Genomic DNA, 13,336 nt, shown 5'->3' with positions numbered 1-13,336 from the left:
GTTAAAAATGTGGATGGATCGCCACTGGGAGGGCTGTCGGGCATTATAGAGCGCCGCCTACTCTCGATGGTTATATGGGGCGCGAAGAGGCGCGCGGCCCGGCGTGGCCTGGAAGAGGAAGTGGTGTGTGCGCAGGCGCGGCAGGTGGCCGGTTGGGCGGGAGCGGCGGCGGCTGAGGCGGTGCAGCAGCGAGTAGAGCCGGTGAGTCGTTGCGGCGCCGGGCGGGGGCCTCGGGCAGGGTGAAGGCGGCGGGGCGGGGCTGTGTCTGTGAAGGAGCCTGAGGGCGCCGGGGAAGGAGGAGCTGAGGGAGGGATGGGCGCGGGGGCGGGCGGGGAGGCTGGTGCTGAGGCGCGGGGTATAGGGTGGGGCTGGGTGTCTCTGTGTGGGTGGGTGAGTGAGTTAGGGAGAAGAGGGGTGAGGTTGGAGTGTTTGGGGCTGGGGGAGGGGGGCGGTTCTCTGTAAGGATTGGTGGGGCTGGCCTTATCCAGAGGGGAGGGGAAGGGAAGGGTGGTCTCTATAGAGCAGTGGCTTCCAACCTTTTTAAGTACAAGATGGCTTCTTGAATTTAGTGCAGCCTGTGATCTACCCCGCTCTTTCCCTAAGGCCCCACCCCGCTCACTCCATCCCCCCTCCTTCTGTTGCTCGCTCCCCCCACACCCTCACTTGCTTTCACTGTGCTGGGGCAGGGGGAGGGGGTGCGGGCTCTGGGCTGGGGCCGAGGGGTTTGCAGTGTGGGAGGGGGCTCTGGGCTGAGTCTGGGTCAGGGGGTTGGGGTGCAGGAGGGGGTGAGGGGTGTGAGCTCTGGGAGGGGGTGAGGGGTGCAGGAGAGGTTTGGGGTACTGGCTCCATGAGGGGTTTCAGGGCTGGGGCAGGGGGTTGGGGTGCTGGAGGGAGTATGGGGGTGCTGGCTCCAGGAGTGGGCTGGGGTGCAGCTCCTGCTGGATGGCACGTACCTCAGGCGGTAGGGCTAAGGCAGGCTCCCCTCCTGGAAGCTGTCGGCATGTCCCTGCACAGTGGCCCCTGGATGGGGGGCACGGCTAGTGGCTCTGTGTGCTGCCCATCTCTGCAGGCACTGCCCCCGCAGCTCCCATTGGCTGCAGTTCCCCATTCCCGGCTAATGGGAGCTGCAGGGGCGGTGCTTGCAGGCAGGAGTAGTGTGCAGAGACCCCCTGACCCCACCCTGCCCCCGCAGGGACCTGTCAGCCACTTCTGGGAGTGGTGCGGGGCTGGGGCAGGTAGGGTGCTTGTCTTAGCCCCACTGCGCCCCCAAATTTTTAGCAGCTGGATATGGCAATCGACTGGCAGAGTCAATCGCGATCTACCGGTTGGCGACCACTGCTATAGAGGGTGAGGCTTGGGAGCTCTGTGGGGGTGGCTGGGCTGATGGTATCTGGGGGAGGGTTGAGTTAGTGCTAATGATAATCCTTACTTAGCTCTTATCGTTAATAGATCTCAAGAGATTTGTAAAGGAGGGTCAGTATCATCCTCCATTTTACAGATGTGGAAACTGAGGCACAGAGTTGAAGTGAGGCCCTGGGTCAGTAGCTGAGCTGGGAATAGAACCTGTCATAAATATAAAGGGAAGGGTAAACACCTTTAAATCCCTCCTGGCCAGAGGAAAAACCCTTTCACCTGTAAAGGGTTAAGAAGCTAAGACAACCTCACTGGCACCTGACCAAAATGACCAATGGGGAGACCAGATACTTTCAAAGCTGGAGGTGGGGGAAACAAAGGGTTCTGTCTGTGTTGCTTTTGCTGGGATCAGAGCAGGAATGCAGGTCAGAACTCCTGTAAAGGGTTAATAAGCAATCTAGTTAGATATGCGTTAGATTCTGGTTTGTTTAAATGGCTGATAAAATAAGTTGTGCTGAATGGAATGCATATTCCTGTTTTTGTGTCTTTTTGTAATTTAAGGTTTTGCCTAGAGGGATTCTCAATGTTTTGAATCTGATTACCCAGTAAGGTATTTACCATCCTGATTTTACAGAGGTGATTCTTTTTCTTCAATTAAAATTCTTCTTTTAAGAACCTGATTGCTTTTCATTGTTCTTAAGATCCAAGGGTTTGGGTCTGTGTTCACCTATGCAAATTGGTGATGATTTTTATCAAGCTTTCCCCAGGAAAGGGGGTGTAGGGCTTTGGGGGGATTTTGGGGGGAAAGACGTTTCCAAGTGGGCTCTTTCCCGGTTATATTTGTTAGGCGCTTGGTGGTGGCAGCAATAAAGTCCAGGACAAAAGGTAAAATAGTTTGTACCTTGGGGAAGTTTTAACCTAAGCTGGTAAAAATAAGCTTAGGGGGTTTTTCATGCAGGTCCCCACATCTGTACCTAGAGTTAAAAGTGGGGAAGGAATCTTGACAGAACCCAAGTCTTTTGAGTCTAGTTTAGTGCTCTTCCCCACAATGTAGCCTAGTGGATAGGGAGGGGTAGAGTGCAGGTGTCTGAAATTATGGGGTTTTTTTTTTTGTAGAGGACAGTGCTCAGGTTGTTGAGCAGGTGTGGTGAGTTAGGGAGAGGAGGATCTCTGGTGGTGAGAGAGGGGTTGGGGTATAGTGGGTGTGTCTGTGAAGGCTGGGAGTGTCTAGTGATGGGTGGTATCTGTTGGGGCTGAAAGTGTCTGGCTATTGGCAGGATTGGGATGGGAGCGAACAATGGAAGGTGTTTCTGAATGGGTGGAGAGAGGATCTGAGGGGTGGATCTGGGGGGAGAGAGGTGGGGCTGAGGGTGTCTGGAGAAGGGAGGGAAGGGGTCTTTCTGGTGAAGGAAGGGTGAAGGTGTGTGTAGGGGAGGATGCATCTGGTGAGGATAGGCCAAGAGCAGGATCTCTAAAAGAGCTTAGGGTGTCTGGAGAAAAGGTGTCTTTTGGGAGGCAGGGGGTACAGAATCGGAGCAAGGGGCTTGTTGGTATTTGGAGGCAAGGATGGGGTGGAGAGTGCATGTGGAAGGGAGGGAGTTATCTCTGAGGTTGGGCGCTCTGCAGAAAGCGGGGAATTCAGGGGCCTTTGGTGGGACTGTCACAGATCGACAGGTCCAGTGCTCTTTACAGCCTTGGAATAGTCACTGGAATGACCCCTTTAGTGTGTTGACCCCTTTAGGGTCATGCTCTCTTGCTGGGGTAAGCCCTGTGGCTTCATTGCCTCCTGGGACTGAACCTCAGAGTCTTTAGTATCCCTGCTAACTCTGTGAGCTTCCCTCAGTGAGTCCACTCAAATTGGACATCTGGGGAAGACTTACACACCCAAAGGGAGCAATGCAGCCCTGACTTTCTGACTTTGGAGTGACTCAGCCAGTGTTAAAACAGAAGGATTTATTAGAATACTCAAGGAGCTGACTGAGGAGATATCTGAGCCATGAGTGATTATCTTCAAAAAGTCATGGAAGACCGGAGAGATTCCAGAGGACTGGAAAATGACACTACATTTGCCTATCTATAAAAAGGGAAATAAGGACAACCCAGGGAATTACAGACCAGTCAGCTTAATTTCAGTACCCAGAAAGATAATGGAGCAAATAATTAAGCAATCATTGTGCAAACACTTAGGTCAGGGGTGGGCTAACTATGGCCCGCGTGCCAGATCCAGCCCTCGAGCTCCCGCTCGGGAGCAGGGTCTCTTGCTTTCCCCACTCTGGTGCTCTAGTCAGGGAGCAGGGTCGGGGGCTGCTCCATGTGCTCCTGGAAGCAGCAGCATGGCCCCCTCCGGTTCTCCAGCCTTGGAGCAGGGTTGGGGCCATGCCACGCGACTCCCGGAAGCAGCGGCATGGCCCCTCCTATGTGTAGGGGCAGCCAGGGGCCTCCGCTCTGCATGCTGCCCCCACCCCAAGCGCCGCCCCTGCAGCTCCCATTGGCCGAAAACCTCACCCAATGGGAACTTTCTGGGGTCGGTGCCTGCGGGCAGGGCCATGTGTAGGGCTGCCTGGCTGCGCCTAGCATAGGAGCTGGAGCGGGAACATGCCACTGTTTCCTGGAGCTGCTTGAGGTAAGTGCCACCCGGAGCCTGCACCCCAACCCTCTTCCTCTGCCCAACCCCCTGCCCCAGCCCTGATCTCCCTCCTGCCTTCCAGACCCCTCAATCCCAGCCCGGAGCACCCTCCTACATCTCAAACTTCTCATCCCCAGCCCCACCCCAGAGCCCGCACCCCGAGCCGGCGCCCTCACCCCCTCCCGCACCCCAACTCCAATTTTGTGAGCATTCATGGCCTGCCGTACAATTTCTATTCCCTGATGTGGCCCTCAGGCCAAAAAGTTTGCCCATGCCTGACCTAGATGATGATGATTAGTGGTCAGAATGGATTTGTCAAGAACATATTGAGTCAAACCAACCTAATATCTTTCTTTGACAGGGTAACAAGCCTTGTGGATAGAGGGGAAGTCGTAGATGTGGTATGCCTTGACTTTTAGTAAGGCTTTTCATGCTGTCTCGCGTGACCTTCTCATAAATAGACTAGGGAAATACAACCTACATGGAGCTACTATAAAGTGGGTACATAACTGGTTGGAAAACTGTTCCCAGAGTAGCTATCAGTAGGGCTGTCAAGTGCTTAAACAAATTAATTGCGCTTAATAATAGAAAACCATTTATTAAATATTTTTGTATGTTTTCTACCTTTTCAAATGTATTGATTTCAATTACAACACAATATAAAGTGTACAGTGCTCACTTTATATTTTTGATTACAAATATTTCCACTGTAAAAAACAAATAGTATTTTTCAATTCACCTCATACAAGTACTGTAGTGCAATCTCTTTATTATGAAAGTTTAACTTCCAAATGTCAAATTATGTACAAAAAACCCCTGCATTCAAAAATAAAACAATGTCAAACTTTAGAGCCTATAAGTCCACTCAGTCTTATTTCTTCTTGTTTGGGCAATCACTCAAACAAACAAGTTTGTTTACATTTGCAGGAGATAATGCTGCCCACTTCTTGTTCACAATGTCACCTGAAAATGAGAACAGGCATTTGCACAGCACTGTTGTAGCCAGTGTCGCACGATATTTATGTACCAGATGTGTTAAAGATTCATCTGTCCCTTCATGCTTCAACTGCCATTACAGAGGACATGAGTCCATGCTGATGATGGGTTCTGCTCTATAGCAATCCAAAGCAGTACAGACTGACCCATGTTCATTTTCTTCATCTGAGTTAGTTGCCACCAGCAGAAGGTTGATTTTCTTTTTTGGTAGTTTGGGTTCTGTAATTTCCGCATCAGAGAGTTGCTCTTTTAAGACTTCTTGAAAGCATTCTCCACACCTCATACCTCTCAGATTTTGGAGGGCACTTCAGATTCTTAAACCTTGGGTCGACTGCTGTAGCTATCTTTAGAAATCTCACATTGGTACCTTCTTTGCGTATTGTCAAATCTGCAGCGAAAGTGTTCTTAAAATGAATGTGTGCTGAGTCATCTTCTGAGACTACTATAACATGAAATATATGGCAGAATGTGGGTAAAACAGAGCCGGAGATATACAATTCTCCTTCAAGGAGTTCAGTCACAAATTTAATTAACACCTGATTTTTTTTAATGAGCGTCATCAGCATGGAAGCATGTCCTCTGGAATGGTGGCCGAAGCATGAAGGAACATACAAATGTTTAGCATATCTGACATGTAAATACCTTGCAATGCTGGCTACAAAAGTCCCATGCGAACGCCTGTTCTCACTTTCTGGTGACATTGTAAATAAGAAATGGGCAGCATTATCTCCCGTAAATGTAAACAAACTTGATTGTCTTAGTGATTGGCTGAACAAGAAGTAGGGCTGAGTGGACTTGTAGGCGCTAAAGTTTTACGTTTTGTTTTTGAGTGCAGTTATGTAACAAAAAACTACATTTGTAAGTTGCGCTTTCATGACAGAGATTGCTCTACAGTACTTGTATGAGGTGAATAGAAAAATACTATTTCTTTATATTTTTACAGTGCAAATAGTTGTAATGAAAAATAATATAAAGTGAGCACTGTACACTTTGTATTCTGTGTTGTAATTGAAATCAATGTATTTGAAAATCTAGAAAAACATCGAAAAATATTTAATTTCACTTGCTATGTTATTTAACAGTGTGATTAAAATGGCGATTAATTGCGATTAATTTTTTTGAGTTAATCACACGAGTTAACTGTGATTAATCAACAGCCCCAGTTATCAGTGGTTCACAGTCAAACTGGAAGTGCGTATCAAGTGGGGTCCCACAGGGATCAGTTCTGGATTCAGTTCTGTTCAATATCTTCATCGGAGATTTAGATAATGGCGCAGAGTACACTTATAAAGTTTGCGGACCGTACTAAGTTGGGAGGGGCTCCAAGTGCTTTGGAGGTTAGAATTAAAATTCAAAATGATCTCAACAAACTGGAGAAATGGTCTGAAGTAAATAGGATGTAATTCAATAATGACTAATATAAAATACTCCACTTAGGAAGGAACAATCAGTTGCATGCATACAAAATGGAAAATGACTGGGGAGGAGTTCTGCAGAAAGGCATCGGGGGGTCATAGTGGATCACAAGCTAAATATGAGTCAATGGTTGTAACACTGTTCCAAAAAAAGCAAACATCATTTTGGGATGTAATAGCAGTAGTGTTGTAAGCAAGACATGAAAACTAATTCTTCTGCTCTACTCCGCACTGAGTATTGTATTCAGTTCTGGGCACCACATTTCAGGAAAGATATGGACAAATTGGAGAAAGTCCAGAGAAGAGCAACAAAAATGATTCAAGGTCTAGAAAACATGACCTATGAGGGAAGATTGAAAAAATTGGGTTTGTTTAGTCTGGAGAAGAGAAGTCTGAGAGGGGAAATAATGACAATTTTCAAGTACATAAAAGGTTGTTAAAAGGAGGGAGAAAATTTGTTCTCCTTAACCCCTGAGGATAGGACAAGAAGCAATGGACTTAAATTGCAGCAAGGGTGGTTTAGGTTGGACATTAGGAAAAAAATTCCTAACTGTCAAGGTGGTTAAACCCTGGAATCAATTGCCTAGGGAGGTGAGGTTTTGGAATCTCCATCATTGGAGATTTTTAAGAGCAGGTTACACAGACACCTGTCAGAGGTGGTCTAGATAACACTTAGTCCTGCCTTGAGTGCAGGGGACTGGATTCGATGACCTCTCGAGGTCCCTTCCAGTCCTATGATTCTATTAGATGTCTGGAACATAGCTTAGAAAGTCCTCTGTTAGCACTGAGAATAGAAAGTTACAGCAAAGTCCATCTGGGTCAGTCCAGAGCCCAGAGCTCTCTCTGACCCCCCTTGAGACCCAGGCCAGAAGTCAAGAGCTTGCTTCTAGGAGCCCATGCTTAACAAACCCCAAAGGCCCCTCTCCGTCTTTTGTTCTTGTTCCTGGGCAAACTTTGTCATCTGGTCTCGTCCTCAGGCCTTTGTTCTCCAGCTGCTCACAACTGGCTGGTTTCCTGCAGAGAGTGGGACCCCTTCATGAGTTGCTAGGTGCCAAATGGCGGGGCAGTTGTAATGGCCATTGTCTGTTGGGGCTCTCCATGGGCATGGGGCCCCACTGGCCCCAGACAGCCAGGCCTCAGTCATACCTGTATCTCTAGGCATCTGCAAAGAGCAAACGACCCTTTCCCCCCACCTAGTTAACCAGGCACCACATAGGAAAACTGAGGTACACACAATATTCACACAAAATGTTATGAAAAATTCCCACTCCATCACAGGGGGTCTCTAGGGAAGGCTGAGGAGGAGAATGAGGCTGACGGTATCTGGATGGGGCTTAGTATTGTGACAGGAACAGTGGAGTGGCTTTGCAGGAGTAGGTTATGGAGAAGTTGGGGTATCTGCGTGGGAGGTTGGAGGGGTCTGCTGAAGGAGGTTGGGAGCTAGTGGGTGGGAAATCTGGAAGGGGAATGATGCTGGAGAATTTGGGGGGTTGTTGGAAGTGGGGAGAGGTGATCTCAGGAGCCTTGGGGTTGGGACAAATGCATGGGGACAGGACTGGAAGCACTCAGGTGTTGGATAGGTTTTGTTGCTTGGGGCAAGAGCCCTGGAAGACAGTCAGCGGAGAAGTGGGCTGAGACTCCTGGGTGGAGGAGTTGGTCCTGGGACATCAGTCTTCCTTCCCATCCCTTAAAGCTTCTAACTAAAACCATAATGTGTCCAGTCCTCCCTCTGCTTGTGAGGTGTGGATAGGGAAGTTGACTAGGAAACATGCCTCAAGAAAAATCTTTGCTCTGTGTAAAGTCCAAGGCTACCATTCTCTCCTCCTGTCAGATCAGAGTGGGATAGACTTGAGTTACAAGACTAGGAAGTTGGTTAATTCCTGATCTGGGAATTCCCTCTCCTGTGGACAGAAAATATAAAGCGGGGAACAGCTTTAAGTACAAATAACCATTTTTTGTACTGTTGACTACTTTTGTTGACCGTGTACCAGAAGCTCTTTATTACTGCCTTAGCTATGTGGTAGCACCATGTGTTCTGCTCCTGGCCTCTTGGTAGATGAGTCCATTTCCAGTGGCTTCATTTGTTCTCATTAGTTTGCAGTTATCTTGTTTACCCGTGTAAACAGACAATTAAGTGAGCTAACACTGTGGGTGACTAGTTCAAATATTAATGTAAGAATCCTGGGTAAAATTTGACACTAGCCGTCAGGTATCTTGGAAGCTATTTTTATTAGCTTCTTCCCGGAAAAATAAAATTCCACACTTTATGAAACAGATTTCTCTCCCCTGCTCCTGTGATTCAGGGCTTGTTTATTTTAAGTAAGTAATTTACAATTGCTACAACTACCCTGGGAAACTAAAGATAAAATTGAAATACTTCATTCTGTCTCATTATTGCAGCTGAGAGCTATGATAAAGGTGTTAGGCTTCCTACAACTAAATAATGTTTTTATATCGCAATAGTGATCAAAGGTGCTGCTGTGGCAGGCTCTGTACACAGACCATTCTTGGCCCATATTCCAATCTTCCTTAGTATTTTTTTTAAGGCTAAAAGGGACCATTACGTCCATTCTGACCTCCTGCATAATGCCAGCCATAGAATTTCACCTAATTACCTCTGTATTGAGCCCAATCACTTCCCTCAGTTACATTCAGACTGGCCTGCATGACAGAGGAGATATATATAGAACTGGTATATACGTCCCCTCTTCTATATATAGCGTTGGGCACTAGCCATGCAGTTTATAGCTAGTCTGAAAGTGATCTGTGTGCCTGAGCGGTGTTCTCAGAGGTTTGGCTGATGGCTGTTAATGAATCCGAATTGTGGTCTCTCTGATCTGTGGAAGACCTGTTAGAATCTGAGATCACAACTATAAAGGACTTTTGTGGGCATCTGTCCACAACGGAACCGCTGGAATCTTACTATGATTAGTAGGGTCTTGTAAATAGTAAGTACCAGCACTTGTTTCTGTCCTCACTTAAAACTTAGAGTGGATAAGATCTTTCATTTTGCACCAAAATATAGTTCATACATATTCAAGTCCCCAAATCCTGACGGAGTGGGTGCAGCTAACTTTGATCTCTGGTGCAGCAGGATTCAGGGCTCTGTGGCGCATGCCTCTTATTACAGTGTATACTGACCTCTGTCTTTCTCTTCTTTTAGATCAAGCACCAGCCAGTATGTCGTCCACCTCCCAGAAGCACCGGGACTTTGTGGCTGAGCCCATGGGGGAGAAGCCCGTGGGAACTCTGGCCGGAATTGGGGATGTTCTTGGAAAGAAGCTGGCGGACAAAGGCTTTGACAAGGTCTCTGGAGACTTTTTTTTTTTTTTCTTTTTTTTTTTTTTTTGGCACAGCTCTCTGTATCTTTAGCGGGGTGGAGTTCAGAAAAATCAGCTCTGGCTGGGTCAGTGGCTTGAGTGAAACCATGTGGGAAATTGGGGCTTGAAATTGACCCACTAGCAATTTTGGAGCATCTTGGATAACTCCAAGGAACAAAAGTTCCTCTTAAATCACGTGCCAACACAGGGCACCTTCTCCCTGTGATGTTCCTGTCACAAGGGGAGCTGGCCCTTTAAGGGGATTATGGCTCTTCTAGTTGTAGCCCAGCTCCCCTAGTGGAGAGAAGGGATAGTTACATGCTGGGGGAGCATGGGACTTAGAACCAGACTTGTTGAGAATGGGTAGGAAGGCAGCCTGAATTCAGGGAGAGCAGATGTGGGAGTGAGTGCTCCGTTAAAGAGCAGGCAGAACAGCCAAGGAGGAGGCCTAGGCTGTTCTCCAAAGGTCGTAGGTGGGCCTGGGGTAGATGGGAGGGAGAAGAGGCTGCTAGAAAAACCACAGCAGGGATGGGACTAAGATGGGGGTGGGCAAGCTACGGCCCCTCAGAGCTTTGGATCCGGCCCGCGGGATTGCCACCCCTATGGCGCTGCAGACTCCGCACCGCTCTGGGAAGTGGCCGGCACCATGTCCCTGCGGCCCCTGAGGGACGGGGGGCAGAGGGCTAAGAACGCTGCCCTTGCCTGTGGGTACCTCCCCTGAAGCTCCCACTGGCCGGGAATGGGGAACCGTGGCCAATGGGAGCTTCGGGGGAGGTACCCACAAGTAAGGGCAGTGTGCTCAGCCCTCTGCCCCTCTCTCCCCCAGGGGCCGCAGGGATGTGGTGCGGGCTGCTTCCCGGAGTGGTGCGGGGCCAGGGCAGGCAGGCAGGGAGCCTGCCCTGGTCCTGGTGTGTGCTGCTCCCACCCCGGAGCCGCTCCAGGTAAGCGGTGCCAGGTTGGCGCCTGCACCCCTCCTGCACCAACTCCCTGCCCAGAGCCCCCTGCTGCACCTCACACCCTTCCTGCACCCCTGCCCTGAGCCCCCTCCTGCACTATGCACCCACTCCTGCACCCCAACCCCCTTCCCTGAGCCCCCTCGTACACCCCGCACTCCTCCTCTGCCCCAACCCCTTGCCCTGAGCCCCTTTCTGCACAGCGCACCCCTTCCCACACCCCAACCCCCTGCCCCAGCCCTACATTCATGGCCCTGCATGCAGTTTCCCCATCCAGATGTGGCCCTTGGGCCAAAAAGTTTGCCCACCCCTGGACTAAGAACCTCTGCATCAAGGGTGTGAGCCAACTAGGAAGGCTTGGTGGGGGAGAGGATCTGTTGTTTGAACTCTACATTAATAAACCAGACTCCTGAAAAGGAAAGGATTAGTGAGAAAACATCTGCTGTCTGAGATCTGATGAACTAGAGAAGGGGAAACTGAGGTAGGGCCAAAAACCATATTGGGCAAGCCCTGCTGTAGTAACAAGGTAAGAAATGGGACAAGTGACAATCTGCCTTAACCAGCATCTTCCTTAAAAGATCACTGTCACATGCTTACAGGATTGCCCAGGCACTCAGATTTGGAAGAGCAAGCCTGACCATAGCCTAATCCCTGTGATCTCTTCAGAGGTTCTAAAGCCCTTAATTCCCCTTTCATCGGAATTGATATGCCTCGTAATTGTCATAAATACAAAAGCTCCAGGCAATCAATTCTCCAGACCCCTTGTTTTAAAATATCCAGCTGCCCTGTGGTGTGGAATCCCTTGTATGTGGAAGGAAATCCTTTCATGCACTGTCACCTTGAGTTGCAGAGATCAGAGATCCCAACTGCTGTGGTTTGGGTGAATGCAAGACTTTTATTTCTACCTTGCTAAATATGCCCCCTAGAGGTCACCCTGAATAATGGCTCTAGATGTTCACAGCTAACACCAGAGTGCAGTGGCCTGGAACTCAGGCCTGGGTTCAACTCCACCTGAGCCACAGACTTCCTGTGTGACCTTGGGCAAATCCACACTTAAGCTTCATTGGCCTAGCTATGTCAGAGAGGGGTGTGACTTTTTTTCTGACAGCTAGGTTGGAAAAGTATTGAGGCTGTTACACCTGCAAGAGGACTGTTCTGCCAATACGCAGCTTATCCTGGGAGGGTTTGCTGTTAGCTTTGTTGCCAAATCTTAAGTTTAGACAAGGCCTTAACTCACCCTGTGCCTCAGTTCCGTGTCTGTAAAACAGGGATCATGCTCCCATCATTCACTTTCCTGCGAGGTTAAAGCCCATTGATCTGTGAGGTGCTCAGCTGCAAGTTGTTAGTATTGAGGTTGCTCTATGGGACAGTGTAAAAGCTGTTCCGCTATCACTCACCCTTTAGAAACCAATCCGTGGGCAACCTGGGGCTGTCCTCTCCTCTCCTCCTCCATTTAGCAGCGGGTTTTGTGTGTATCTTAACTATCAGTTGTGATACCCTTTCCTTTCTGTGCTCAGGCATATGTGGTACTTGGACAGTTCCTGGTTCTGAAGAAAGATGAAGAACTCTTCCGGGAATGGCTGAAAGACACGTGTGGAGCCAACGCCAAGCAATCCAGAGACTGTTCTGGCTGCCTGCGGGAGTGGTGCGACGCCTTCTTGTGAATGTGGGCTATTGTTGCCTCCGCACCAGCAGTCACTATTATGGCTTTCATAGTTAGCAGGGAAAAAAAAATCTTCCCAACCTTTCCACTTTGTACCCAAATCAAAGGGCAGAATGGAATTAATAATTTATGGAAACCCTGTGGCATTTAGAATGTCTATTTACATGGCTCTCATTTCTAGCCAGAAAGAAAATGAATTGTCCCTGGAACCTGCTGTTAGTGTAACTAACCAGATTTCTTTTGGGGAAAGAGGGTAATGTTCTATTCTACACCTTTGTTAGATCTTTGTTTTGGATTTTATAGATACAGGGTTCCTCACTGTTTCAGACCAGCTAACTCCTAAAGCCTTAATAATCCACATGCTTGTAAAGGGGAGCGTTTTCATTGTCTTAATTCGAACTCTTATTGATATGCGGCTTGCTCACTGTTAGTTTAAAAAAAAGTTGTGGTTTTAAGCTTATTCTGGCTTATTTCTGGAGCAGTTATTTGAGGACCCTCCAGATTGTTTTATGCCACTTGGCTTTCTTTGGAAAAGTAACAGTGGAAGAAAACATTGTAACATTTTTTTAAAACAATAAAAATCAGCTGTGTTAATATTCCGGAGCTGCTCTTCGTTTAACTTGTTTACTAGGGGATCTGGGAGGTGGTGGAGCACATGTAGATGGGGTGTTCGTTGCAGAAGGGCATAGCACTATGAAGGTGGGGCACATTCTCTTAGAGGCTTAGATCTGGGCTGGAGAACAGGCTGCTGGGAGCTGGTGTTGAAAATCTAGTCTGAGCCTGTGAAGGACCTCTGTCCCATTTACATTTTCCTGAGTTTTTTAGAGGTACTGGCCGTTTAAGACATTGTGTTTCTAGCCTTTCAGTTCAGCTCCAACTCTCCTTAAATCCTTATGTCGCCTGGTAGCAGGACCCTAGGGAGTCAGGTCTTCCTCCAGCTTGTGGAGTGCAAGAGAAGGGATACCTGTTCTGGCTGGCAGTGTTACCCTAGTCCTTGGGGTTTCTGGTCC

At 48.5% G+C, this 13,336-nt stretch overlaps 1 protein-coding gene across 4 annotated transcripts; it reads left to right on the top strand.

Moving 5' to 3' along the window:
• The first annotated feature begins 59 nt into the window (after positions 1–59).
• On the top strand, positions 60–12,922 carry BANF1 (BAF nuclear assembly factor 1). Of its 4 annotated transcripts, XM_037903779.2 has the most exons (4): positions 60–201; positions 1,915–1,989; positions 9,554–9,696; positions 12,181–12,922. In XM_037903779.2, the coding sequence occupies exons 3-4, from the start codon at positions 9,571–9,573 to the stop codon at positions 12,325–12,327; spliced, it is 273 nt and encodes a 90-aa protein (XP_037759707.1). In that variant the 5' UTR covers positions 60–201; positions 1,915–1,989; positions 9,554–9,570; the 3' UTR covers positions 12,328–12,922. The 4 variants fall into 4 exon arrangements, with proteins under 4 accessions (XP_037759707.1, XP_037759706.1, XP_043406727.1 ...); XM_037903778.2 differs by lacking the exon at positions 1,915–1,989; XM_043550792.1 differs by lacking the exon at positions 60–201 and having other exon boundaries at positions 1,940–1,963.
• Positions 12,923–13,336: the final 414 nt, after the last annotated feature.

The sequence above is a fragment of the Chelonia mydas genome, chromosome 7, assembly GCF_015237465.2.
Source record: "Chelonia mydas isolate rCheMyd1 chromosome 7, rCheMyd1.pri.v2, whole genome shotgun sequence".
Classification (NCBI taxonomy): Eukaryota; Metazoa; Chordata; order Testudines; family Cheloniidae; genus Chelonia; species Chelonia mydas.
Note: the sequence above shows the minus strand (reverse complement) of the source record. Positions and strands in the feature narration are given on the sequence as shown.

Bases quoted from the DNA above. Each gene is read 5' to 3' on its own strand.
- BANF1 (XM_037903778.2), top strand. From the start codon at position 9,571: ATGTCGTCCACCTCCCAGAAGCACCGGGACTTTGTGGCTGAGCCCATG. The intron at 9,697-12,180 runs GTCTCTGGAGAC...TTCTGTGCTCAG, and splicing joins CGGACAAAGGCTTTGACAAG to GCATATGTGGTACTTGGACA.